This window comes from Miniopterus schreibersii (assembly GCF_964146895.1).
Source record: "Miniopterus schreibersii genome assembly, chromosome: 3".
Taxonomy (NCBI): domain Eukaryota; kingdom Metazoa; phylum Chordata; class Mammalia; order Chiroptera; family Miniopteridae; genus Miniopterus; species Miniopterus schreibersii.
The window spans coordinates 98,662,576-98,689,821 of record NC_138103.1 but is presented as its reverse complement, the minus strand read 5'-3'; the positions used below and the strand labels follow the sequence as shown (position 1 = coordinate 98,689,821).

The 27,246-nt window shown below is 39.8% G+C and overlaps 2 protein-coding genes across 5 annotated transcripts in view; one reads left to right on the top strand and one right to left on the bottom strand.

Annotated features, from left to right (window-relative positions):
• Positions 1 to 27,246, bottom strand: part of CARD6 (caspase recruitment domain family member 6) — a 52,573-nt gene that overhangs the window by 21,322 nt on the left and 4,005 nt on the right. For both annotated transcript variants that reach the window (XM_081132867.1, XM_081132866.1), the window contains exon 3: positions 24,498 to 24,547. In XM_081132867.1, coding sequence (XP_080988993.1) covers positions 24,498 to 24,547 — 50 coding nt within the window. The remainder of the gene's footprint in view (positions 1 to 24,497; positions 24,548 to 27,246) is intronic.
• Positions 29 to 27,246, top strand: PRKAA1 (protein kinase AMP-activated catalytic subunit alpha 1). Of its 3 annotated transcripts, XM_081132873.1 has the most exons (10): positions 135 to 249; positions 1,324 to 1,455; positions 10,452 to 10,593; positions 12,196 to 12,289; positions 15,433 to 15,577; positions 17,322 to 17,409; positions 19,402 to 19,626; positions 20,875 to 21,361; positions 21,460 to 21,586; positions 24,368 to 27,246. In XM_081132873.1, exons 4-10 carry the CDS (start codon positions 12,230 to 12,232, stop codon positions 24,610 to 24,612), a joined length of 1,377 nt encoding a protein of 458 aa, XP_080988999.1. In that variant the 5' UTR covers positions 135 to 249; positions 1,324 to 1,455; positions 10,452 to 10,593; positions 12,196 to 12,229; the 3' UTR covers positions 24,613 to 27,246. The 3 variants fall into 3 exon arrangements, with proteins under 3 accessions (XP_080988998.1, XP_080989000.1, XP_080988999.1); XM_081132872.1 differs by lacking the exon at positions 1,324 to 1,455 and having other exon boundaries at positions 29 to 249; XM_081132874.1 differs by lacking the exon at positions 12,196 to 12,289 and having other exon boundaries at positions 129 to 249.

The window sequence follows — 27,246 nt, the reverse complement described above, 5'->3', positions numbered from 1 at the left end:
CCGCAGGGGGAGCGCGCGCGCCGGCGGCGGCGGGGCCTCGGTGCGCGCAGGGCGGCGGCGGGCTCCCTCCGCGTCCCACCTCCGCCCCCCGCCCGCCCTCCGCCCTCCGCCCCCCCGGCGCCCTGCGCAGACTCAGTTCCCGGGGAAAGATGGCGGCGGCCGAGAAGCAGAAACACGACGGGCGGGTGAAGATCGGCCACTACATCCTGGGGGACACGCTGGGCGTGGGCACCTTCGGCAAAGTGAAGGGTGAGGACCCCGGGGCGACGCTGGGCCCCGGCCGGGACCGGCCGCTCCGCTCCTCGCGCCTCCATCCCCCGGCCCCGCGCTCCCGGGCTCCGGGCTCGGCAGCCCCGGTCCCGCGTCCGGCGGGAGCCGAGCCCGAGGCCGGCGGGGCTGCGGCGCGGCCGGGCGGGTGGGGGCGGGGTGGGGCCGGTCGCCTTGGCGACGGCGCCGCGGCCGCGGGCTGGTCGGGGCGGCGGCGGCGCGAACTTGGCCAGGGGCGCGGCGGGGGGCGCGGCGCGGGGCCGGGACCCGAGCCCGGGAGCGGCCCGTGTGCGTTCCCTCGGCCCGGGGCCAGCGTCGCGCTCTGTCCGCCCCGGGCATTGTCCTTGTTTCCGTCCCCTCCGGGAGGCCGGCGACCTACCTGCTCGCCGCTACCCCGGGGGGAAGTGTGTTCCCCCAAAGCCAGGTTGCTGTGGGGGAGCTCAGGGAATGGAACCGTGGAAGAGGCCGTGTGTCCGGAAGGACCCTCCGGGGGAGGTGACGAGGGGCCCGGTCCCGAGCGCACGCCCGGGCCCCGCCGCTGAGCGGGGCGCAGCCCGTGCGCCAGACCGGGGGCCGGGCGGTGCTGCCCCCGGACGGTGCTCGCTGGCCCACGGCTGCAGCGCCTTCATCTGCACAGGGCATGTATGTGTTGACGAACAATTTAGTGCCCGTCATTTGAAAACATTTTTCTGTTTTTTGTTTTTTTGTTTTTGAGAACATTGTGGGCTCTCTTACCCTTGGGTTTCAACACAGTATTCTGGAAATAGCAAACTTGCTCTCTAGTCCTCCAGCGTCTGGCACAAGAAGTTTAATTGCAAACTTTGTGAGGCATACATATATATATATTTTTCTTTAAAATATTTGACTTTGCTTTTAGGACTGCAGAGGAGAATAGTATGAAACAGATAATAATTTATGGCTTTGGATACGCAAGAGCCTATGACTTACGTATAGATATTCGATGTGAAAGAAGGAAACGTTTCTGAAAGTCTGTACAGTGAATTGACTGAGCCTTGCCCTACCAGAGCTAAATAAACATTTTCTGATTTTATCTAGGGATGGAAGAGGAGAACCCTTCCTTCTCTTGCCCTTTCTGAGTCATAGAACTGGAAAATTGCTGTGTAGCCCACAGGGAAGCAGCTGCCTAAACCTTCCTATGAAAATCAGCAAGGCCAACAATCTAAGAAAGTAAGACGCAAATGCCAGAATAGGGCGATAACAGCCATTAATTAGGGTGGGTCTGGATTAGGTCAGTAAGACGGTTCTTTCTGTGCCCTTGAAGTTATCTGTTTTGGCTATGCTGTCTCTTTACTTGTTCGCAAATTACAAACTGCTTTTAGTTTGCAAGTATTGGTAAAAAATGCTCATTGATGCCCCCAGATAGTGATGACTCTCGATGCCGTCACCTCTCCCACAGTTTTGCTTGGATTAGGTTGCTCATCATGCTCCTGCTGTAGACCTGAGAGGAGTCAGGTCTCACTTTTTTCAGTTTGCTAGGGGGCTTTTGGCCTGGCAGATAGGAAAGCAAGAGGAAGTCTTGTTTTCTGGACTTGGTCTGTGGTGTGGTTGTGACGCGAGGAGCAGTGGCTGCTCTTCCTGAGCCTTCACGCCTCCACTCGTGCCTCGCTCACACTGTCCGTCCGAGTCAACAGCTTCATCAGGTAGGTCAGCAGCTTCACCCCGCACAGAAAGGCCAGCACTGGTCAAAGCGTCGCAGATGTGGTTCAGTTTGTACGTAAATACATTAGTTGATGTTGGTCAAAATCCTCAACCGGTACTTTTTCTACCCTCACCCAAGTATTATGTTTACTGATTTTTAGAGAGAGGGAGGGAAAAAGAGAAACATCGATGTGAAAGAAACATCGATCAGTTGCCTGTCATAGGTGCACCAACTGCGGATGGAACCTGGGTATGTGCCCCGACCTGGACTTGAACCTGTGACCTTTCGGTGTACCAGACATTGCTCCAACCAGCTGAGCCACCTGGCCAGGGCTCACCCATTTTTAACAGTTAAACAGTTGGGATGCCTTTTGCCCCAAGTAATAGAAAATCCAGCTGAACCTGGCCAAGAACATCTCTTTGGGCAGTCCTCTCTCCAGAGGAAGTGCTCGTGCACCTCTTCGAATCTCACTGGCTCATCCTGTCCCTTAGGCCAGGGATGCCTTGTGCCAACCAGCTTAGGCTATGTTCCTAAGTCGGCACTAGCAAGGGAGATGGAATTACCCTTACAGGGACATGGACACTCTTGGATATGCGTGTGTTGTGTGGGGGTGGGGGAGGGGATCTTTGCAGTACTTGGGTAGTGTGGGGAGACAGGGTAGATACACAGACATGGGTATTATTAGGAGAAAGGGGGATATAGATGCTCAGAGAGCAGGCAAAGATAACTACTATAGTGGTGATGTTGGTAACTTACACTACCCCTAATTTGACAAGAATTCTTATGAATAATATGATTAGCCATGTATTTCAATGGAGACAGTTTGGAGTAGATAGAGCTTTTAAAGTTAGTTAAGCACATTGGTAAATTTCACATAGAAAAGGAATCTAATAGAAGATGTGATATTGATAATGCCAGAGAATTCCCAATGTAATATTCCATGCTTAGATGAAATTTAATTTTGGGGAAGGAGGGGACTGTAAATTTATAGTGATTATTTTGTTTCTTATTACAGGCTAAAAAACTTAATGGTAACATTTTGAGGGGAAAGTTGAAACAGACAACAGGGGTAATTTGGAATTATGCTTGAATTATCTTTTATTACTTCCAAGGTCTCCCCCCATGTGACTAGTGCAGTAAATTAAAATGGCAGTTTTTGTTAGTTTTCCAAGAGAAGGCTGTTTTTTTTTGGTGGGGGTGGATGGTCTTTGGCAAATGAGTTGCTCATACATAGAATCTATTAAGTTGGCAAGTATTTCTACATAAAACTGCAGTGTCAGGTAAATAGATGACTGTTTTCTTTGTGAATGAATCATAGTGGAAGTTACTTAAACATTTCTTTAAGTAAAAATCTATAATTGAACTAGAGCTATATATATATACACATCAGCATGGGTGAATCACAAGTATATAAGATTAGGTCACTAAAGCAGAAGCAGCAGAAGAATGTTTACACTCATTTATATAAATTTTAAAAACATGCAAAAGCATTCATATTTTGCTAGTGGGAGTATAAATTGGTACCACCTCTGTAGAGTGTGACAGTATTTATTAAAATTAACCCAGTAATTCAATTTCTAGGAATTTATCCTATAGTTATATTCATGTGTGTGAAATGAGTTATTTATTGCCATATTGTTTGCAAATTCAAAAGATTGGAAGCAACTTTCTAATAGGACATTAGTTAAATTATGGTTTATTCATACAGTGAAGTGTCTTGCAAACATGAAAATAAAAGCAAGAGACTTTATATAATTTAGGGGACAATTTCAAGGTATACTTTTAAGAGGAGAAATGAGGGAGTAGCAGAATGATATGTATAGTATACCTACCATATATAAATATTAAAACCAGGCAAATATGTGTCTAAGTGTAACTGCTTATTTATGAATAAAGTGTCTCTTTAAAGGTACACATGAAACTGCTACATTAGTTGTTCAGGGGAGGGGAACTAGGTATCGGGACATTTCACTGTGTATCCTTTTTGCACTTTTGAATTGTGTAGTACGGGTATCATGTGTTCAAAGAATAAACAAAATTAAATTTGCAAGAGAGGCACAGGAAAACAATATTATTGTATTGTTTATGGGTTCAAATTTGTGGGAAACACTGCATTCAAAATAGTGGTTATCTCTGGGGAGAGGAAGGAGAAAGATCTGGGAAGAGTCATACTGGATTTCAGCTGTACTATTTTACTGTTTAATGGTGGGTGAGACATGGATATTTGGTATGCCTTTTGGGATGGCTGAAAGTGTTGTTAAAGGTAGATTTCTCCCCTCAGTCGGGTAGGTCAGTTGGTTGGAGTGTCGTCCTTGCACCAAAAAGGTTGTGGGTTTGATTCCCGGTCAGGGCATATACCTAGGTTGCAGGTTCTATCCTCGGTTGGGGCGCATATGGGAGGCAACTGATCCATGTCTCTCTCTCACATCGATGTTTCTCTTGCTCGCTCTCCCCCTTCTTCCTCTCTCTAAAATCAATGACCATATCTTTGTTGAGGATTAAAAAAATAATAAAGGTAGCTTTCTCAAATTTCCACCAATAGCTTTTAAAGTTTACCCCTCTCTAGGATTATTTTTTTGCTAATATTTTTATAAATGAGACTTTTAATGTTACAGTGGGGATGTAATCATTAGGTGATTAGAATATCTTCAATCGATATTTCTATCTGTAGGTGGCATCTCTTTCCTATTTAAAATCCTCTCAAAGTATGATCTTGTTTCACTTCAAGATTGCATATCCACCCAGCCGCTGTGGCTCAGTGGTTGAGCATCGACCTATGATCCAGGAGATGGAGGTTCAATTCCCAGGCAGGGCCCATGCCCAGGTTGTGGGCTCAATTCCCAGTGGGGGCCTTGCAGGAGGCAGCCGATCATCATTGATGTTTCTGTCTCTCTCCCTCTCCCTTCCTCTCTCTGAAAGCAATAAAGATATATTTTTTAAAAAAGATTACATATCTGATTAGAAGAGCAATTGTTACAATGTTCTACAGTTAGACAAAGTTCCCTTTAGAGAGCAAGAACAGGTTGTTAGCTAAGATTTAGTTGACTAATTTCCTGTTCGTGTGAGGGAGAGGTGAATTCTGGTAACCTTTGCTTAATGATGTACAGGTCTTCCATTTCGTTCAAAAGTAACGCCTTAGCACTACTGTTATACAGTGAGAGTCTGAAAAGTAGAATTTTGAGCTTTGGAAAAGGGACGCATCTCTTAGTAATGCATATCCTGGCAGGGTCTATTTATGACATTGATCGATTATGGAGCAGCAATTAATTTGGCTGCAACTGAGCTTAGTCAGTGGAGAATGTTTAGTTTACTTTTGAGAAAGCTGGGTTTATTGTGAGGCTTAAATGTGAGAACGTGTGTTTTTTTCCTAAGCTATAAGACACGATAGTTTGAAAAGTATTATGCAACATAAATTCTAATTTTGAAGTATTTTGGTAATTGGGTTCAAGGCAAATATTTCTGTTCCTGTAAGTAAGGAAAACACACAGATAATCATGTGATGGCCTTAAATTACCAAGATTTGCTGGGAGGAAATAAACAGAGGGAATATTGCCTACTCTGAAAGAGGAAATATTTTAGACTCATCAATGTTGGACATTATTTGAAAACCTCGGAAGGAAAAACCTATATCCAGTTAAGACTGGGAAATACCAGGTTAAACAACTTTTAACAGGTTTCTTTACTACAGGGCTTTTCAGAGCTTCTATAGCGTTAATATGCATAGTGAGTTTTTTTTTTTAATCATGAGAATATCTGACTTTTTAAAAAAAATTACTGATTTTAGAGAGAGAGGAAGGTAGAGAGAAATATCGATTTATTGTTCCACTTATTTATGCAGTCATTGGTCACTTCTTGTATGTGCCCTGACCAGGGATTGAACCCGCAACCTTGGCGTATCGAGATGACGCTCTAACCAACGGAGCTACGTGGCCAGCGCCCATAGTGAATTTTGAAAGGGGAGAACATATGTCCTTTCCCAGACTTCCTTGATTATGGAGGCTTTTTCCTGTGGAGAGTCTCCAGTCCTGGTGTTTTGTAGAGCATACTTTATAAAATTTATTTTAATAAGTTTTCTAGCCCACAGAAAATTAGAACTCCTAAATTAGAACATGGGAGAGGAGGCTGTAATAGTTGGCTCTTGATAGACTGTGAATGATGGGACACAACTTCAAAAAGCAGAAAACCACAGGAGCTGGACATACAGTCTAGGAGCAAGAAGTCCCATCCAGCCAAGTGACTCCCACGATGTCACCATGCGAGGGAGCTGGGAGTAACTGATGCTCATAGGTTTCGAACATCTGCTTGGTCCCTAGTCATGTACAGTGTGTTCCATTTAAGAGCGCTTGGGCATGTGGAGTAGTTTAAAAAGCCTGCTTTCAGAAGAGATTACTTCTGTTAGCTTGTTAATGTTAATGGTAAATATCATTTTAGAAAATTCACTTATAAGCTGATAAACTTATATCAGTTTCCTAGAGCTGTAGTAACAAAGTACCACAAACTGGGCAGCTTAAAACAACACATTTATTCCCCCACAGTTCTGGAGGCCAGAAGTCCAGAATCAAGGGGTTAGTAGAGTCACAGCCCTTTTGAAAAAACTAGGGGGGAGTCTGTTCCTTGCCTCTTCTAGCTTCTGGTGGCTGCTGGTGTTTCTTAGCTTGTGGCAGCAAAACTGCAATCTCTGCCTTGGTCTTCACATGGCAACATCCTGTGTGTGTGTCTGTGTTTCTTTCTGTGTTCGCTCCTCCTCTTATAAGGACGCCGGTCACTAGATACAGAGCTCACCCTAAATCTAGAGTGATTTCATCTTGAGATCCTTAGCTGATGAGGTCTGCAAAGACCCTTTTTCCAAATAAGGTTACTTTCTGAGGTTCCAGGTGGACTTGAATTCAGGGAGGAGAGACACTATTCAACCCCTACACTTGCCTTTGTATTTTATATGCCTATAGTTTTATGCTCTTCATTTCTCCTTAATAATACCTTAATTTTTTTAAAAAAATAGGTCTTTCTTGATTTGAGGGAGAGAAAGGTAGAGAGAGAGAAAGGGAGATAGAAACATCAATGATTAGAGAGAGAGTCATTGATGGGCTGCGTCCTGCATGCCCCCGATGGGATCGAGCCCGCAACCGGAGCATGTGCCCTGACCAGAAATCAAACCCCGATCTTCTGGATCCTAGGTCGATGCTCAAGTGATGAGCCACGCCAGCCGGGCAATACCTTAATTTTTGAGTAACTTTTAAGTTGGTTTGATAGAATAAATAAAATATCTTCTGGTATCCTGTCTTAAAACATTGAAATTGATGCCAGGCAGGTTTTTAGTAGACGGGGTTCATCTTCTTGTACCGAAAGAAGGTCACAGTAGCAGTGCCTGGCGTATAGTAGTTGCAGGTACTCATTAACTATTGCTTAAATAAGTGAATGAAGTTTTAGCATAATTATTGTCCTTTTTAAAACTATAAGACAATAAACTAAGGGTTCCTCTGATATGTTTAACTGTTTGTTTGTGTTCTATGAAAAGGATATTTATATTTGTGGTGTTGTATTAAGTAATATCATTTGAGGATTGTCGTTTTTTTAAAAATTACTACATTTCACTTGGCCCTTTTTGGAAAAAGCACAATATTTTGAGACAGACCTGGCTTCAAGTTTGGCTTTGCAGGCCACTGGCTGTGCGACCGTGGGCAGGTTAATTCCTCTTACGGTGCTTTGCTACCTGCAGAGTGTTGCTGACGACACGGATCTTCAGGGCTGCTGAGGGGTCTGCATGTCTGGTACACAGTGGGAATGTCGTGAATAGTAACTAGTATATTGTACGCCTAAGTTACATTGCATATTAACTAGATTTAAAATACTATTTAAAAATAGTATTCGCTGAAAAAATCTGATTTAAATTCAAGTCAGATGCACCTGTTTTTTCCTCTGCTCTTCTGTGACTGAACGTGTTCCTACAGTTTTTAGATAGTAGGTGAAATCCCTGCCAGGGACTTGGTGCTCTGTGAATACAGTAAACCCTCGATTTTGCGGACTTCGATTTAGCGGACGAAATTTCCAGTCCATATGTCGTATGTGAAAATTAACACCCTGTTCATTTTAAAATGCTTTTAACCAAGATTTGTATATAATTAAATAAACAGGTGGGTTGATCCTCTGCTCCCTAATTACTCATGAGTTGGATTTTACTTGATTCCCTGTCCCGTTCCCTCCGATTCTTGCTCAGTTCTTCCTCATTTTTGGTTTGTGTTGCATAAATGTTTCTGTCACATTTGTGCTACAACTTACTGCTTTCGAAATGATTTGTTTCTGTTGCAAAAGTCATCTTACTCTGCTCTTATTTCATAACTTCTATATTCACTTAACTATCACCTTAAAATAGTTAATAATCTGTCCTAAAACATTCATTTCTTGGGTGACCTTAATGTGTATTCCCCCCTCCCTTTTTATTCTTTTGTACTGTAATTTTTTTTTAAACTCATGGCTATTTTGGTCACTTTCAGAGGCTAGGAAGGTCCGGGAACCCAGGTCGCTTTGGGTCAGTACTGTTTTCCCTGGCAGCATTAACTGGCATGCAGGAGATGCTTACTGCATGATGCCAAACGAATGGATTTGAGAGAATGCTTTGGAGCTCCTCTTGCATTTCCTTATTTAATGACAGAATGTACTTCTGGGGTTTGTGATAATTCCAGTTGTTTCTTAAAGCTACTCAGGATTGAAACTAAATTAAGCAGGGTATGACATGAGAGGAGACTGGCTGATTTGTGTTGGAGTTTAGCCTAAATGGATTCTGCTTTAATATTCTTTCCAGGTCTCAGTCTGCGGTATTATCTAGTATTGTGCATATTTCCCAGTCTGTCTCAGCTGTGCAATTAATGGGAAAAGGTTCCTAGGAAGCCAGGGCTTGGAGGTTTGGGGGGTAGTTGGGACAGAGGTGATTACTACTTCAGGTATCAATAAACTGGGCCTCAGAAAGAAAATGCTTCCTGAATTGTGTGTATGTTTACTGATTTTAGAGAGAGGAAGGGAGAGAGAGAAACATCGATGTGAAAGAGAAGCATTGATCAGACCTGGGCATGTGCCCTGAGTGGCAATCGAACCTGCGACCTTTTGGTGCACCAAAGGACACCCAGCCACCTGAGCCACACCAGCCAGGGCCTGAATTGTGTTTTTACAACCAAGCTGGTTGCTCTCAATCACATCTGGTTGGTACTGGAGATTGGAGAAAGCCTTATCAGAAATAGGAGTGTGCTTGATTCCCACAGTTCATTTTAGCTCTGACTGTAGGGTTTTCCTCCTCACTAATTTCATGTATATTTAATAAGGTTTTGATAGGAGTATATCCAGTGCATTCTGTTACTCTGCCATTTCAGAAAGCTGCTCTAATTTCTTAGCCATGGGTGGTTCTGAGATTAGTGGAGCTATATAAAGGGCAGTTAAATTTAGAGATTCCTTTTACCTTGTAGTAATTTAAAAATGGATTTTCACCTTATGATTCTGTGATAATCCTTTGGGTTCCAGTAGACTGTGCTGCAGTTGCACATTTTCTCCTTTGCTGGGAAGGTTGCGTTGTAGGGATATTGTGAAGGTTAAAGGATCTCTAGATTGGAAGCTGAACTTAGGTGGAAAGTTGTATTGGAAAGGATTGCGCGTCAGGACTCTGACTTAAACACACTGAGTCTTATTTAACAAAGATTTTCCTCTCCCATTGCGGAATCTCTGTATAACTTGACCTTGGATTTAATACTATTAATTAAAATATTTAAGCAAAGTAGCTTAAAAAAATTCAGAATACTGCGGAAGTAGCCCGCCCTGGTTCTGGCTGAGTTGGGCTGTGGTGGGCAGGGCGCCGTCACTCGCTGCCTTGGTTAGCCTGCTGGGGCAGGGCACTGACTTGTTGAAAACCATTGTACCCGATGATCTGTAAGGTTCTCACTCCTGGGTTTTTGGTGTTGGTTTTTAAATCCTCAACCGAGGACACTGATTTTAGGGCGTGGAAGGGAGAGAGAAGGAAACGTCCATGGGAGAGAAACGTCGGGTGGTTGCCCTCCTGGACGTGCCCAGCCTCCAGGGTCTGTGAGTGACACACCCACACAGGCGCCTGATTCCTCGCACAGGGTTTCTGGTCGACCGCCTCTTATGGTAGATGGATGTTAGCTCTTATACCTTTTCCTCTACACTTTCATTCTCCTAATAAAATTATATCATTCTTTAAAAATCCATATTTGGTGTTTTCATAATTGTGATTGTATGTCTGATAGCTTAAAGAATGAAAAATAAATGGAGAGACGATAAAAGAAAAGGAAGTTTCTTTTCTCTCTCCCTCCGCCGCCCAGCCTCCCTCCCTGGAAGGGGACCCCTGGTACCATGTTCCTGTGTGTCCTCCCACTTAGTCACTCACTCAGACATTCACGGGTAAATCGGGCGGAACTGGAAGGAAGTTAAACCCGCTCAAGTATTTTCTGAGAATGCTAAGATTCCTACTCTTAGAATGTGTCTAACTATGTACTAATTCATTAAACGATTTCTCCTGCAGTTGGCAAACACGAATTGACGGGGCACAAGGTCGCTGTGAAGATACTCAATCGACAGAAGATTCGCAGCCTCGATGTGGTAGGAAAAATCCGCAGAGAAATTCAGAACCTCAAGCTTTTCCGCCATCCTCACATAATTAAACTGTAAGACCTGATTATATTAAATACAGCCTTACCACTTTCCATCATCTTTGTTAACCTAATTAATACGATGAGTGAGGGAGACGACCGGCGTTTCCTCGGTCTGTTCCTGAGGGTGATGTTTCTCCCTGTTCTGTATCTGACCCCACTCAGGGTCCCGGAAGCCTGCGTTCCCGTTTCGCCCTGTGCGTGTCAGCAGTTACCATTCTCATTCGTTCTCTTCTGGATCGATGCCCTTCTGATAGATAACGTTCAGCACCCTGTTTGCTGCAGGACCAACAGGGATTTGCTAGGACAAACTCTTAACCCCCAGATTTCCACGTGTCAGTTACCCTCACTAGAGAAAGGCAGTCAGAAGGGTTTTCCCCATGCTGCTGACATCTGATAAAACAAAGAGCAGATAATACAATGTCAGGAGTCCACTTGTGCACAAGGGCAGTAACATTACCGGTGCTTCTCAGTTGCCAGTTGTAGGGTTTTTAGGTACTTTGTTCACTGCTCAGCTTTATGCTACAGGTTGTAAGTTAGAACTGCTTAGACTTTTGTCTGAACTCACTGACTCAAAATCTGTTTCACTCTCACCTCTTCTCGTGTTGAGGTGTCATGGTTTCAAATATGTCCGTGTGCTGATGGCCCCTAAGCATCCACCTCCCGCTTTGAAGCCTTTGCCCTGAACTCCAGACTCACGCCCACTGCCTGCTTTCTACGTCCGTGTGGATGTCCGCGAAGCACGTGAAACTCCACGTGGCTGAAACAGAACTCGCTGTTCCCCTCCCAGACCAGCTCTTCCCCGTCTCCCGCATCTCAGTTAACATCCAGCTCCTCAGGGCAGAAGCTTGGGAGCCACCTTAACTTCCCCACCGCCCTCACGTCTGCCGTCCATTCCATTCTCTTGTCTCCGTTACGCCATTGCCATCACCCCGGTCTGAGCTCCCTTCATCTCGCTCACGGACTGACCGCTGCACCCACCGGGACTGTCTACGGTCAGTGGTCAGTTCTTCACGTTGCTGCCACAGTAACGTGTGAATAGGCCAGATCACGTGACTACTTTGCTTGAAACCTGCATCTCTCTTAGAGTAAGAGCCAGATCTCCATCCCGGCTTGTAAGGTTCTGTGTCCTCAGGTCTCCAGTCACCTCTTTGACTCCACATCCTATTTCCCTCTCCCAGGGCCCTCTGCCAGCCTTCTTAACATCACTTGAACATGCCAGGCAGGCTTCCACGTGGGGTCTTTGCCCTTGCTGTTCCCTCTGCCTGGTTCACCTTCTTCCTAGGTAATGGCACAGTTTATCCGGTACTTCCACTAGGCTCTGCTAATACCACTTTACCAGAGAGGCCCTCCTTGAACACTCCAGGTGAAAGATCCCCTTTAGTTGCTTTATTTCTCTTTATAGCATGTTCCACCCCCTGAGATGACGCTTATTTATTTAATGTTTGTTGCCTGGCTCCTAGAACATGAACTCCAGGAGGGCAGAGAAGTTCTGTTTCCTGCAGTTATCTCAGCTCCTAGCACAGTACCTGGAAGATTGTAGGTGCTTAATAAATATTTATTGAATGAATGAGTTCATATGTGTTAATATTGGTAGATAATGTTTTCTCTCACCAGGTACCAGGTCATCAGTACACCATCTGATATTTTCATGGTGATGGAGTATGTCTCAGGAGGAGAGCTATTTGATTATATCTGTAAAAATGGAAGGGTAAGCAGCTCCGATTTAATCCTGTATCTGTTTGTAACTCCCCCCATCCCTTACTGGCTTCAGGACACTGGAAAGCAGTTTTGTTAAGAGGTCTATTTAATAACCATTTCCCTTACTCTTATGTTTGTCTAGAATCAGAGTATTTAGAGCTAGTAAGGACCTTAAACATTATTTCCTCAGCCTACTTACACAGATGTGGAAACTGAGACCCACGGTTTATATGTTTGCTCGAGGTCACATGACTTACTAATGACAGAACTGGAATGAGAGCACAGAACCCATGATTTTCAGACCTAATTCTCGGGGGCATACAGATACTTTACATATGTATCTTTAAGTATATATTTAATCCTTACTAGGCCTTGCTGGTCAACCCTAGCCACATTTAAATTGCATTCATTTTCTGGTTTCAGAAATCTGTCGTACCTGAAGTAGTAAGGACAGGCTCCGTGAAGGAGGTAGGAGTTAGACTTACAGAATGTAGAGCTGGAAGGAACTATAGAAGACATTTTGAACAGTATCCTAAGTTACGGATCCAAAACCTGAACGCTGCCCCCTGCCCACACTGTTTCTCACACCCAGGTTATGTGGTTTGCAAAAGCCTCTTACTGGAAAAGCTGCACCTAGCACTGAGAATCCATTTTCCCCCCTCTGAACCTTTCTTTATATCAGTCATTCACTTGTTCTGTATGGCCTATGTTTATTTTCATCAAACTCAACTCATTAACCAAGTTCATCCTGATTTGCCATATCAGGATTCCACTTCTCTATTCACCGTGTATCCCTCCACCTCCCTTTTTCTGCCTGGAAAAAATGGAAATAGACACAGGTTTAGTTGGTATCTTGTTTTCTTTTCCATTTTTCATTTCTTTGTCAGTTTGCTTTACATTATGGGAATTTTCTTCAGCTTTTTCTGTTGCATATTAAAATTTCAGTTGTCATATTTTCTGTTTCAAAGATCTTTCTTATATTCTGAAATTTTCTTTCTTTAAATAGCCTGTGTTTTCTCCACAGGTGTAATGATCTTATCTGAAGATGACAAGTAGTTAAATGTTTTTCTCGGGTTCCCTGCATTGTTCCTGTACGCTCTGTGCTCCCTGCTCCCTGGTTTTTTAATTCACTTTATTGGTCTTCCTTTGTCTTTTGTGCATTGGCCCTTCCTCACCGGCTGTCCACTCACTTGAGAATGGGGTACTAAATGCCAAGCTCATGTGGGTGGAACTTACTGATAGGTGGGCCTCCCATAGGTTGATTAGGTAGGGACCTGTCCATTTTATTAGGGTACACCAAATGTCAGTAACAAAAAACATCTTTCCTTGGATCAGATAGTTGCTCCAGAAGAAACCTTCCAGTTTCTCTGAGGGTATCAGCTTAGCTGCCAGCGCTCGGAAGCTGGATGGGGAAGAGGCTGCAGGTGTCCCTAGTTAGTATGTTAACTTTCACTTAATCCCCTTGTTTTCCTTCTGGTGCCTCATCCCTGCCTTGGTGTCCTTGAGGACAGAGCTGAGTCATCCTTACTAAAGAGTAAATCACGGGTCTTATTCCCTAGTAGAGGTGAGATTAAAACGTCTTTCTTCAACCAGTGTCCTCTGTTTTCAGCCCACCTCTCACATCTACCTTCAAAAATTCCCAATACTTCCCATTTCTGAGCCTCTCCAGGGTTCTGTGTACAGACAAGTTTATTACTGGTCTCTGTCCCTGTAGGCTTGGGTTTCGCTAGCGTCCTGCCTGGCGAAGTCTTGGGCACTGTTCATCCGCTCTCCAGCATGGTGACTCCTCTTGATTGCTGTTGTCTCTTCTCTGGTTCTTTTGTCTTTATGTGCTGATGTCATTTTGGTAATGTTTCAGGGAGTGGAGACCAAGGCTCAGTCTGTCGTGTTTAACTGGAAATGTGCTTTGACCTTTCTAACCGACCTTGTAGATCTTTCCCTCATCCTTTGTACTGTATTTATTATCAGTTCAGTATAATCTTCATTGTTTTGTAGCCTCTCGAGTTATTTTACCTCTTATATTTTGTTTAGTCAATTAAGTTTTCTTCTCTTTCACATTTAGAACACATTCTTTTTTTATTTAGCACAGTTGATATAAATATTTTAAAAATCAACTTACATTTCTTCTAGAAATAAAGGTGTTAGATTGCTAATTCATTAGTATTCTTTTCGGAGGAAGGGTGGGTATCTCATAGTACTTTGATCATTTTAATTTGGTTTTCAAAAAAAATTATTTCATCTTTTCTCCCAGATCATCCATGCAATTTAAGGTATAAAAGTCTGGTTTTAGAATGCTAATATGTGGTCTGAGTTAGAGAAGTGCACATTAGAGTTCTCTGCCTAAAGAATTAATAGCAAGCATGTCCAAGTAATGATTATGGAAAAAACAAAATAAGAAAATATGGATAAATGAAAGATAATTTTTAAAAGAATATTTTTTAAAATGTAGTTTTAGCATAAGATAATCATTTCAGTACGTAGATTAAAGGTAAATGCTTTTATATTTTATAAAATAAGTGGAATTAAGGTTTTCCTTTTGTTAGAATTAGAACGTCTTTTATTTCAGAACATGAGATGGTTGCTTGCTAATTCATTGACGATACTTAAGTGTCTTCCTCATGAAGTCTAACATGAAGTCCCCACCACAGCATAACTGTGTCCTTGCCCTGCCTTGTTTTTCTTCCGTGCACTATATCACGCATTCCTTTTATTGTCTGTTCTCGTCAACTGTGTTAGGTCCTTTATTTTGTTTCTGTATATCATTAAACAGTGCACGGCAAGCAGTAGGTGTTCGATAAATATTTGTTAAAGGAGTGAAAGATGAAACGTTTTGAATTTATAGAAAACATGTCTGGTTTTAGGCAGAAATTGAAACTATTTGAAATAGCTCATGAGATATAAAGGAAAGCAAGCTGTAACAATGTGGCCATGACAGTGGTAACATTAAAAACTTGAGTTACTGACTTGGGTTCCAAGATCCTCTCAGCATTTCTGTTTTGTGCTGCATCTCTCTCCTCTGCATTTCAAACGTGCATTGTAAATGAGGTTCATTTGGAAGGTTTCATGCATTCATACAGTTTTGTAGATTGGAGAATTATAGGTAAAAGAACTTCTTTTGCACACACCTTTAAGATGCCTCTCTACTTTTTTTAGCTGGATGAAAAAGAAAGTCGACGTCTATTCCAACAAATCCTTTCTGGAGTGGATTACTGTCACAGGCACATGGTGGTCCACAGAGACCTGAAACCCGAGAACGTCCTGCTTGACGCACACATGAATGCCAAGATAGCTGATTTTGGTAAGGAGGTTTTTATAGTCATATGTTCATCACGTTTAACGAGCAGGAGTAGCATTCTTCAGGTAACTTCCACTTTTATGTAGTAGACCTAGTATCCCAGAGTAGTATAGCTTCACCATTTTGTTCATGAGCATACAGAAAGGCGAAAAGATAAGGCATTCTATTTTTTTAGCTTTATGTCTTCTTTAAAATTGAGTTTTGTGACAGTAGGTAAACAATTTAAGTTGGTGGCAGTAGAGACATCATCAGAAGGAGCCTATTATGTGTGAAGGAGCAGCCTATTTCCAGTGTGTTCTTTTGATCAATTATGGAGCAGGTGGAGAGACTGGGATGGAGTTATTCAAACTTTGAAAGCCAGAAGGTAAACTATATGAACAAAATTGTTTAGGGGGAAAAAGGGTATTTTAAATATTAGAAAAACAATTTTATCTTGAGAAAAACGTCATTTCAGCTTGAGGAACGTTATTTGGATTGTGAAAGATGAATTTAATTTCCTTTGCCATTGACATTAAATCTAACAGAAAAGTGGATCTCTGCAATGTTTTTTGCTTAGCTGCCATTGACATTAAATCTAACAGAAAACTGGATCTCTGCAATGTTTTTTGCTTAGCTTTATTTCAAATCAGAGATTTTCTTATAAATATTTTTCTGTTTTGAATATATATATTTTTTTAGTGTATAGAAATTAACTGAACATGCCAACCAGCCCTGAGCTGCTATTTTTTTGTTCTGTTTTTTGGTAACTGACTAAATTATTTGACTTCCTTATACCTCAGTTGTCATAATTACTTTTATATAGAGGACATTTTTAAGAAGGCAGAGGTGTCTTTTTGGAGTAAAACTGTGAGGGAACTCTGATTTTCAAAATTATTATATTCTGTTAAAGAAACGGGGGTTAGGAAAAACTTTCCATTTTAATTCTCTGTTCTACATTTTTTCTAGTAATTTCTGTATTAATAAAATTTAAACTTTTTTTAAAAAAAATATATCTTTATTGATTTCAAAGAGAGGAAAGGAGAGGGAGAGAAAGAGATAGAAACATCAGTGATGAGAGAGTCATTGATCAGCTGCCTCCTGCACACCCCTGACCAGGACCGAGCCCGCAACCCGGGCATGTGGCCTGACCAGGAATCGAACCCCGATCGCCTGGATCGTAGGTCGACGCTCAACCGCTGAGCCACGCCTGGCCAGGCTGTATTAATAAAATTTATTTATTTATTTATTTATTTATTTATTTATTTATTTATTTATTTATTTATTTATTTATTTATAATATTTATTGATTTCAGAGAGAGGGAAGGAGAGGGAGAGAGAGATAGAAACATCAATGATGAGAGAGTCATTGATAGGCTGCAGCCCGCAACCTGGGCATGTGCCCTGACCGGCAATCGAACCCTGATCGCCTGGATCCTAGGTCGACACTTAACCGCTGAGCCATGCCTGGCCAGCCTGTATTAATAAAATTTAAACATGCCAAGTTTATTCCAGTAAGCTCAGTGACTAATAGCTTAATATATACTCATTAAACTCCAAAAATGTAATAACTTTAAATGTTGAAATAGAGTACAAATTTTAGGGCACAGGTGCAAAATATTTGGGAACAGTAAAGACTAGAGGATTTTGTTGAAGCAGAGAATAAAATGATTGATTATTTTAATGCAGATTCAGTTGTATTGTTTAATGGAGTTTTGCTTTTATTTTTGTCCTTGGAAAATCCTGAGGAGTCGATTTTGTGCATTTCTAGGTCTTTCAAACATGATGTCAGATGGTGAATTCCTAAGAACCAGTTGTGGCTCACCCAACTATGCTGCCCCAGAAGTGATTTCAGGAAGGTAGGATTGACACTCCCTCCCCTCAGTACACCTGTAATTGTCCTTTCCTCCTGGATGCTGTTAGTCTATAGTATGTATAATGTTGAATTTAGTGAAAGGAAAAACATTTAAGGCTTATTCTTTTCTTATCCAGAAAGTATTCTTTTTTAAATTTTTTAAAAATATATCTTTATTGATTTCAGAGAGAGAGAGAGAAACATCAGTGATGAGAGAGTCATTGATCGGCCACCTCCTGCACGCCCCCCCCACTGGGGATCGAGCCCGAAACCCGGGCATGTGCCCTGACCGGGAATCGAACCGTGACCTCCCGGTTCATAGGTTGATGCTCAACCACTGAGCCATGCCTGGCCGGGCAAAAGTGTTGTTTTAAAAATAAAACATTACAATTAAGGCCTCCATGTATAGAGGAGAATGTTGGTATGCAAGGTCAGTGTTATATTACAGTAGTTAGATGAGAATACTTACGTTTCCCCTCCTGTGGAAGAAATTGAAGGTTTAAAATCAGTGAGGTTTAAAGGTAGGTGAGACATTAAAAACTTGAATAATACTGAAGTATCTAGTAGTTAGAAGTGGTTTACTGTTTACTTAGATGAATTAAAAGGGTAATGTGTAACTTTAATTTTTCAAATAGATGGTATTTTGGTAGTAGCTTAAGGTTTTATGATAAGGTGTATTATCACCTTATTACAGAGAAGGCTCAAGTATTAGTAAAATCTTCAGACTTCATTTATTTTGAATTTTCACTTTAAAAATCTTTTAGAGACTGCAATATTATAAGAATTCTAACCTCTTACTTTACTAAGCTAATGTGTGAGAAGGTGAAAATCTTTGTATGGTGCAGCTTTTTGAATAGTTTAGACGACAGGGAAGTCAAGTTGTTTGAAGACTAATTGTTCCTCGTGATACCACTGAGATTCAACACAAAGTTGATTTTCTTTACTAGTTTTTATAGTTAGCTTGTAAGAACTTTTATTCAAACCACGTTTCTTTGTTTCAGATCTTGATTAATTCATAATGCAGAAATATTGTAGTACTTTCTTCCTATTTTCATAAGCTTGCTTGCCTAACCTGCTCAGAGAAATTATATTTCTGTAAAGTCATGGCTATGAACAAGGCAGAAGTGTCCTAATTTTAGATTTATCAGGTTTTATCATTTTATGTTAACTTAATGTTCAGAGTTCTTTAAAAAATCATTTGTGTTGTCTGAATTCTTTTGGGAAGAAAACAATTCAAGACTTAGATACTGGGGGCAGGGTTAAATAAATGAAAATAAACGTATTGTAATTATGAATATATGCAATTGGGCCATGACTAAAGTCTGATTTTTCTAGTTTGCATAAGGTCTTTCGGTAAGATCTGGAAGAATGGAAACTTCTGTTTTCAAAACAGTGTTTATGGATCAGTTTAACAGCTTCTTTGACCAGCTTAAAGAAACTGTTTCTCTGAAGCCAGACTTTGATGGGTTATCTAACCAGTCTGCAGCTAGTCTAGGCAGTTGGCTGCAGTGTGTTGCAAGTATAACCGTCTTTGAACCAGTTGGCTTGGCTTCCTCCCACAGCTGCAGGCCCGCTTTACCTTGAGGACATCTCGGGTTATTGGGGAGGCTGGATTTAGAGTCCATCAGTAAAGAACATTCTCAGTTAGTGAAAGATCATTTCCTCTCTCTTCTGGAACCAAACAACAGTGGTTTTAAATTCAGCAATGACATATTAGTTCAAAGTTTGGCTCTATTGGTTGGCTCTCAGGAGCACATAGTAAGGTAGTAAGAACAGAATTTTAGCTATAGACTGTAACTTAAAAAACAAATTTTTGACTTTTGCTTTCAAAGAAAATACTGATAGAATTAGTACAAAATCTTCATGTGTAGTATACAGCACTGATTACACAAACAACATTCTGACTAATAATTATCTGTACTTAAGATTTTTGATTAAATGATTGACTCTCAAGTTACTAATGATTATTTAATCCAATGGGCATTTCCTGTTGCAGACTGTATGCAGGCCCAGAGGTAGACATATGGAGCAGTGGGGTTATTCTCTATGCTCTGTTATGTGGAACGCTTCCATTTGATGATGACCATGTGCCAACCCTTTTTAAGAAGATATGCGATGGAATCTTTTATACCCCTCAGTATTTAAATCCTTCTGTGATTAGCCTATTGAAACATATGCTGCAGGTGGATCCCATGAAGAGGGCCACAATCAAAGATATCAGGTAATAAAGCAACTTGGAGATAATCAGATCTAATAGTATCAATATTGTAAATTAAGTGAAAGAAAACATTGCAGGACAGAAAGCACTGTTTTTATGTTAAACAATTGTGTATAGACACATTTATTTATTTTATTAAAAAATATACACTGTACTGTAAGATTGGTAGGAGGGAGGACTTTCACTTTTTACTTATGCATCTTTGTTTGTTTTGAAATTGTAATAGTGAACATTGTATACTTTTTAAGTTAAAAAAATAGCTAATGAAAAATGAAAAGGACCCTGGGAGGGTATTAGATTTTGTAGTGATTCTTTAAGATTTTTTATAGTATGCTTCATATTTGACTTTTATGTATTCTCATTAGGATGAATACTTTTTAATGGTAAATTTATGTGTAGCTATTTGAGTTCTAATCTCATGAATTATATTTTTTCCTCTCGTTCATCTCAAGGAATTTGAAAATTTTAATATAATCAATGACACATACTTTTTGTAGTAGCAGATGCTGAATCACATGAAATTGCTGTTTTGTAGGTTAAAAAATCCATTAATGTTGCCATTTACTTATGGTTTAACGCAATAACTTAAATAAGACAAAAGTGATGGTGACAAATCTACTTCTTAAATTTGGACGAGACATTTCAGAGGAACACTTAAAATTTGCTGCCGACCATGTTTCGTCTACCATTATGTCTGTGTGCCCTCCTTCCCTGGAATTTCTCTTTGGTCTTATAATAGCTCAATAGCACAGTTCTCTGAGATGGAAGGAAGAAATGAGATGCAGCTCTGGGGCTAGTAAATGAAGGCATTAGGGTAACAAAGGAGGAGGAAAGGTTTTATGTATGTAGACTTCAGAGCCTGGTGCCTTTCCATTCAGTCCGTATGCTGTAGACTAGCCAAAAGAGACCAACTGATGAAATGGACAAATCATTCTCTAAAATTTATGTTTTAAAATATCTGAGAGATCTTTTTTCTTGTTTTACATATTTTTTCCAACTTAAATGTAACCTCAGGTATACACATTTCTTTTCCTGTTACTACAGTATTGCTTTCTCCCTTTTAAAATCAAAGGGAGGCTGCAGCATTTCCCCTAATATATACAATGAATTGTGAGCCAGAAGAGGAAAATCTCAACTTAAAAAAACATGAGTATAAACATAAATGAATTTATATGCTAAATTCCCCAAACTGTTACTTTCAGTCTCACCTCTACTCACAACCCTTCTTCTTGCCCTGCCTTTTTCTCTCAGGGAACATGAATGGTTTAAACAGGATCTTCCAAAATATCTCTTTCCTGAGGATCCATCATATAGTTCAACCATGATTGATGACGAAGCCTTAAAAGAAGTGTGTGAAAAGTTTGAGTGCTCAGAAGAGGAGGTTCTCAGCTGCCTCTATAACCGAAACCACCAGGACCCGCTGGCAGTTGCCTACCACCTCATAATAGACAACAGGCGAATAATGAATGAGGCGAAAGACTTTTACTTGGCTACAAGCCCCCCCGATTCTTTCCTCGATGATCACCACTTGACTCGGCCCCACCCCGAGAGAGTGCCCTTCTTGGTTGCTGAAACACCAAGGGCACGCCATACCCTCGATGAATTAAATCCACAGAAATCCAAACACCAGGGTGTAAGGAAAGCGAAATGGCATTTGGGAATCAGAAGTCAAAGTCGACCAAATGATATCATGGCAGAAGTCTGTAGAGCAATCAAACAACTGGATTATGAGTGGAAGGTAGGAGAGAAAGCATTCTGACGATTAGCCCATTGGGCAGACCTGTAGTGTTTTATAGAATTGCTTTTGACTTTGTTTTTGTCCCTACCATATGCTAGGTTGTAAACCCGTATTATTTGCGTGTTCGAAGGAAGAATCCTGTGACAAGTACGTACTCCAAAATGAGTCTACAGTTATACCAAGTGGATAGTAGGACGTATTTATTGGATTTCCGAAGTATTGATGGTACGTCCTTGACAAAACGCCAGAGGTGACATACTGGCCCTTGTTACCGAACTGGGCTTTTTGTCTTTGATTCTTTTGAAGTTTCTTGAATTGTCCCTAGTAACTCAACAGCAAAAGAGTATGAGATGTGAGATCCTGTGCCCTCGTGATGTCAACATTTGTGAATCTTGTTATTATAGTCTTAGAGTATATTGTCCTTTTAAGATTATCTCGTAGCCCTGGCTGGTTTGGCTCAGTGGTTAGAGCATCGGCCCTCAGACTGAAGGGTCCTGGGTTCGATATTGACCAAGGGCACATACCTCGGTTGCAGGCTCAATCCCTGGCCAAAGTTGGGGCATGTGCGGGAGGCACCTAACCTATGTGTCTCTCACAGGATGTTTCTCTCTCTTTCTCTCTGTGAAAAGCAATCGGAAAAATATCTTCAGGTGGGGATTTAAAAAAAATTATTTTGTAGAATCCTTAAATTCTTAGGATCAGACTGCATTAGTATGTGTTAGCGGTTAAACATTTCTGTTTTTTTGATGTGGTTTATTCTGGTAAAATGTTTTATTTAGAAATGTTGACTTTTCCGTAAGTTTTTATTTATTAATTTTTTGTATCTGATATTTAATAAAATTTTTATTTTTCATGTAAGGATAAGAATATAGTTATTAGTTTTTAGAGTTAAGTGACAAGGCACTGTAAATAGATTTGATTAGTAGCTCATAGGACAAGGGATTATTTGCTGAGTAAGTTTTCTTGCAGGGCACTTAGAAATGTTTTGTAGGAATTTCTGGTTATTTTTCTCTTCTGAACCAGCCTTTTCCTCTCAGCCTGACACTATAGACATTTTTACGAGTTACATGATTCCAATTTTACCTTTCCATAAGTGTGCTTGAATAATAGGTCATTTTTTTATTTTTAAATATATCTTTACTGATTTCAGAGAGAGGAAGGAGGAGGGGGAGAGAGAGAGAAACATCAATGATGAAAGAGTCATTGATCGGCTGCCTCCTGCATGCCCCCCACTGGGGATCGAGCCCACAACCTGGGCATGTGCCCTGACTGGGAATCCAACCATGATTTCTTGGATCCTAGGTCGATGCTCAACCGCTGAGCCATGCCCAACTGGGCAATAATAGATCATTTTTATATAAAATGCACTGTAGAAGGATTCCTGAGACTAAGCATCTTATGTCCAAGGTAACTATCGTAGTTAGCCAACAGTGACACCTTAAACCTAGACTGTTGTACATTTCTATTTACCAGCTACTATAAATAATCAGAGACAACCTGATGATCAAGTCACTGAAATATTTAAAATTTTAAATTAGGTCTTTTACTTGGTCATTAAATTAATGACCTTCCTAAAATACCTTGAATTTTAAAGAAACATTAATTATATTGAATATTGTTTTACTGTCTCAGTAGTTAGAAAATGAAAATCTATATTTAGCAAATGCATCTCTGATTACCATTATGTATAGTTTGCCAGAATAGATCCTCCTCAACTATTTAGATTGATTAACTTGAAGTAATTCACTGGGGAAAGCAGACATTTGGTTTTGTTGTTGCTTTTATTTTTCAATGCGGAAAATATCTTGAATGGCAAGGTATATACATATGATAGACTATAATACTTACAGTAAATGGTAAATAATCTTGATGTGGTTTGAAATTTACATTAACTCAGATTTCCCATCTGTATTGCTGTTAAAACTAATTTACCTTATATATTAAAAAGCCTGTTGGAACACATTTGACTCATAATTCAAGTAAATATTCTTTCTTTCTCCATCATTATTAAAAGGTATAGATGTATATATAAAAGTTCTCTCATAAACAAAGCCTATAATTGTTTATGGCAATTCTTCATTGGCCCAATTGAGTTAAGATGTGTTGCCATTTTTGTTCATCTGAGATTGTATGGGATTGTCAGGTGAGATTCACCTATGAATATCTTTTCTTTATAAACTCAAAGATAGTTTCTACATAGTATCAGAAAGACACAGGTTTGGGATGCGACATGCTAGCCAGACTTGTTTGTCTGCTTATCTTTATGTCCAAAAGGTGTTTATCTGCTAATACATACTAATGCAGTCTGAGATATGGAATGGGCTTTACTTTTCTCATTGTTTTTGGATCAAATTCTCAACCTTAGCACCTGGGTTTACCAATGCAATGACCATTTATTGTTTTTGTATTGTGTTCCTAAAACTTTAGTTTTTCCCTGCTTTTGTTCATTTCATTAATTTGTTCATTGTTGCTCTTTTATGAGATCTTAAAGTAAATATGAAGAGAAAATGGGTGAGTGAAAAGCACTGTGATGAGGGTTAGGAGACTTGGGTTCTTGATTTACTGCTCAGTTCGTACCTATGGCAAGTCACTTAACTTTTGTGGTTTGTTTTCATATTGATGAAACAAGGAGTTTGATGAGATATCTTCCAAAAGTGCATTTATTCTATGATTTCATTATAGAGGGATTCATTTTTATTGCTAAGGACTGATGTTTATTAAGCCCCAAGCTATTAGTTTTCGGGCTCTTAATCTTGGATTGCAAGATTGATGAGTAGCTACGTACTGTACCCCACCTTGATTAGCCATCAGGAGAATACATGTTGTGTGTAAAAAAGATGAGTAATTTAATACTGTACAGATGCTCTGCCTGTGTTTGAGAAGGTATTCAAAATAGACAGGATCTGATAGCTGGTCAGTGGTTGCACTCAAAGAAGAAAATGAAATACTATTAAAAATTTTGGGGGGTGTAATGGATTATAATAAATTGAATTATTTTTTACCCAGATGAAATTACTGAAGCCAAATCAGGGACTGCTACACCACAGAGATCGGGATCAGTTAGCAACTACCGATCTTGCCAAAGGAGTGACTCAGATGCTGAGGCCCAAGGAAAGTCCGCAGAAGCTTCTCTTACCTCATCTGTGACCTCACTTGACTCTTCTCCTGTTGACTTAACTCCAAGACCTGGAAGTCACACAATAGAATTTTTTGAGATGTGTGCGAATCTAATTAAAATTCTTGCACAGTAAACCTAAAACTTTGCTTATTTCTTTGATAGCAATAAGCATGCATAATAAATCATAGCCAAATGCTTCCATTTATAATCAAGTTATACATAATTATAACTGAGGACTGGCCTTTTGGAATGCATTTTGCACAGGGATTGGGACATGATTAATAGTTAAAAGCCTAATGTGCAAAAATGAATCAAGATAATTTTGTTCACTGTTCAGTGGGCATATAGCATCATATAATATACACAATGAATTATAGGTCTCAGGCTCACTTGATTTTTGGCTATTTTATATTTAGTGTACACAGGGCTTTGTAGAATATTAATTTACCATAAAGGCCTTCATATGTTCTTACATGTTGTGTTACATATTTGCTTCATAAATTTATTCAATAAATATTTGCCTAGAATCCTCAGAGAACTTTATAGCCGGTTTTGTTTTCTGAGCTCCTTAACTTCTTAAGTAGCAAGTATCTTCCAACAGTAGGTTCAGTCTGAATGACTCTTCCATATCCCACACTCTAATAGTCTATAGAATATAGTAAGTCACATCAAAGATAGTAGACACAGGAAAGTCTGGTTAAGTCCAAAAAACACACAGCACTAACATATTCAGATATTCTAGGCACTGGGCTTAATTTTCACAGTCTGTCTCATATTCTGTACATAAACTGCTCTTTTTGTGACAAGAGCTGAATTGCATATACTGTAAATAAATCTTGTTTTTGCCAATCTCACCTGTTCCTCTGCTCCTCACGTCAGTCAGTATTGAATGTATGCAAACACTTCTTGTCATTTGATCACCTGTCTTTTAAACTGATTCAGTGCACAGAACATCTCTTACAAACCATTTTAAATGTTCAGATGTGACTTTTTCTCCCAAATTTTATTATAAACATTTATACATGTGTATCTACCACTGGGATTCATCACTGGTTAACACGTTGCCGTATTTGCTTTCTATCTAATTGTGTATATGGGTCATAGTTATAGGTATACATGCGTACACATGTTCTTCCATGCACCGCTTGGGTGTTGCAGACATACTCATCGCCCTCAACACTTCAGGCATGTTCTAAAAAATATTTTTAAAAATAATATTGTCCCCCCCAAACCATAATCCTGTTATAAAAATAATTCCCTGATGTCATTTAATCATGTGTATTTAGATTTCTCCAGTTGTCCTCCAAATTTCTTTTATAGCTGGATTATTTCAAACCAGATCCAATTAAAGTTTACACATTGTATTAGGTAATGGCTTCTTAATCAGGTATGACATGATTATTTCAATAAAATGTGGAACAAATTGGGTAGTTCCAAATGGTCACATTTACTTTGAATTTGAATTTTTTAAAAGCAATATGGGAACTGCCTAAAGATGCTGAATCTTCCTAAGATTTCTGATTGATAGTCTTTTTCTTGCTCTTAGTAATGTTACATAATAGGTGTAAATGAAGATTTAAAGTCACCTCAGATAAAATTGGTATCGTGTATGCTAATAAGAAATAAAAAGGATTACCCATAATTGCCTTATACTATTTTAACTTCAAGAAATGGATTTTTTCCTATTAATCATTTTTCCATTGCAACAGAGCTATCTTTTTTTTTTCTCTTTTAAGACTGTTAATGTAGGATTGTTTTATTTTGTCTTTTTTTCCCAAATACAGTGAGCACCTGTGTAATTAGACAGTAATGTTCTCAGATGTCATGATGGCTTGTGTAGTTACTGTAGTTGCAAATTTGGCTCGTGCCCCTAGAAACATGCACTGAATTCAAAAGGAAAAGGCTTCTTTTTGTCCAGGGCTTGTTCTATTCTATTTAGAATCTGAAAGCTGTATAAAATAATAGGAGTTCCATTTAAATATAAGTTTAAAACTGTGTTCTAACTTGTACGTGGCCCTCTGTTTTGAAGATACTGATTTTATGTAGGCTCTCTAAATGCAGCATTGTTCCTGATGTTAAGAACAGAAGACTATTTTTAAAGTTACAAATTTGTATATAGAACTAAGACATTGTTGTAATGTCTCTCTCTAAGCTGTTGGGGGGGGGGGCAAAAGGAGGGCCAATTAAATAGGACCTTCTAAAAATTGTTAATTTTGTAAACTTTGCTTCTTTTTAAGTTATTGTGATTCCTTTTTAGTTATTGAGTTTTATTTTGAAGATATTTAAGTGTTGCACTTGTACAAACAGTATGATAAATGCACAGACTATTGCAGTAAATTCTTTTTTAAGCTGAGATATTTGAAATGACAACTTTGGTTGAGTATATAAAGGTTGCATCAGATTTTTCACAAATTTATTGTAGTTTGCAAATTCTTACTAATTGAAGATGTAAAGGAAGTCAATGCAAATGATTTTTAATCTTTTTTTATTATCTTTTCAGCAATTTATATCTTTTGTGATTTTATGCAACCACATTTTTACTTTGTTTTGACAACTGAAAGATGTATAAGGTTTTTGCCAGAAATGTACTATATACATAGTTTTAAATATAACAGATTTTACTGATATGTAAAAAATTTTGCCATTAAAATAAATGATTTCTCACTGAGAGGAACTTTTCTACCAGGTTGGGGGATATGGGAGCTTAATATATCATATCTAATTTAAAATAATTTCACTGAAATAAACTCCATGGCTTTTACTTTGA

Excerpts from the sequence above, each read along its gene's own strand:
- PRKAA1 (XM_081132872.1), top strand. The coding sequence starts at position 150 with ATGGCGGCGGCCGAGAAGCAGAAACACGACGGGCGGGTGAAGATCGGC. Across the intron at positions 12,290-15,432 it reads ATATCTGTAAAAATGGAAGG|CTGGATGAAAAAGAAAGTCG; the intron begins GTAAGCAGCTCC and ends TACTTTTTTTAG. Across the intron at positions 21,587-24,367 it reads GGATTTCCGAAGTATTGATG|ATGAAATTACTGAAGCCAAA; the intron begins GTACGTCCTTGA and ends TTTTTTACCCAG.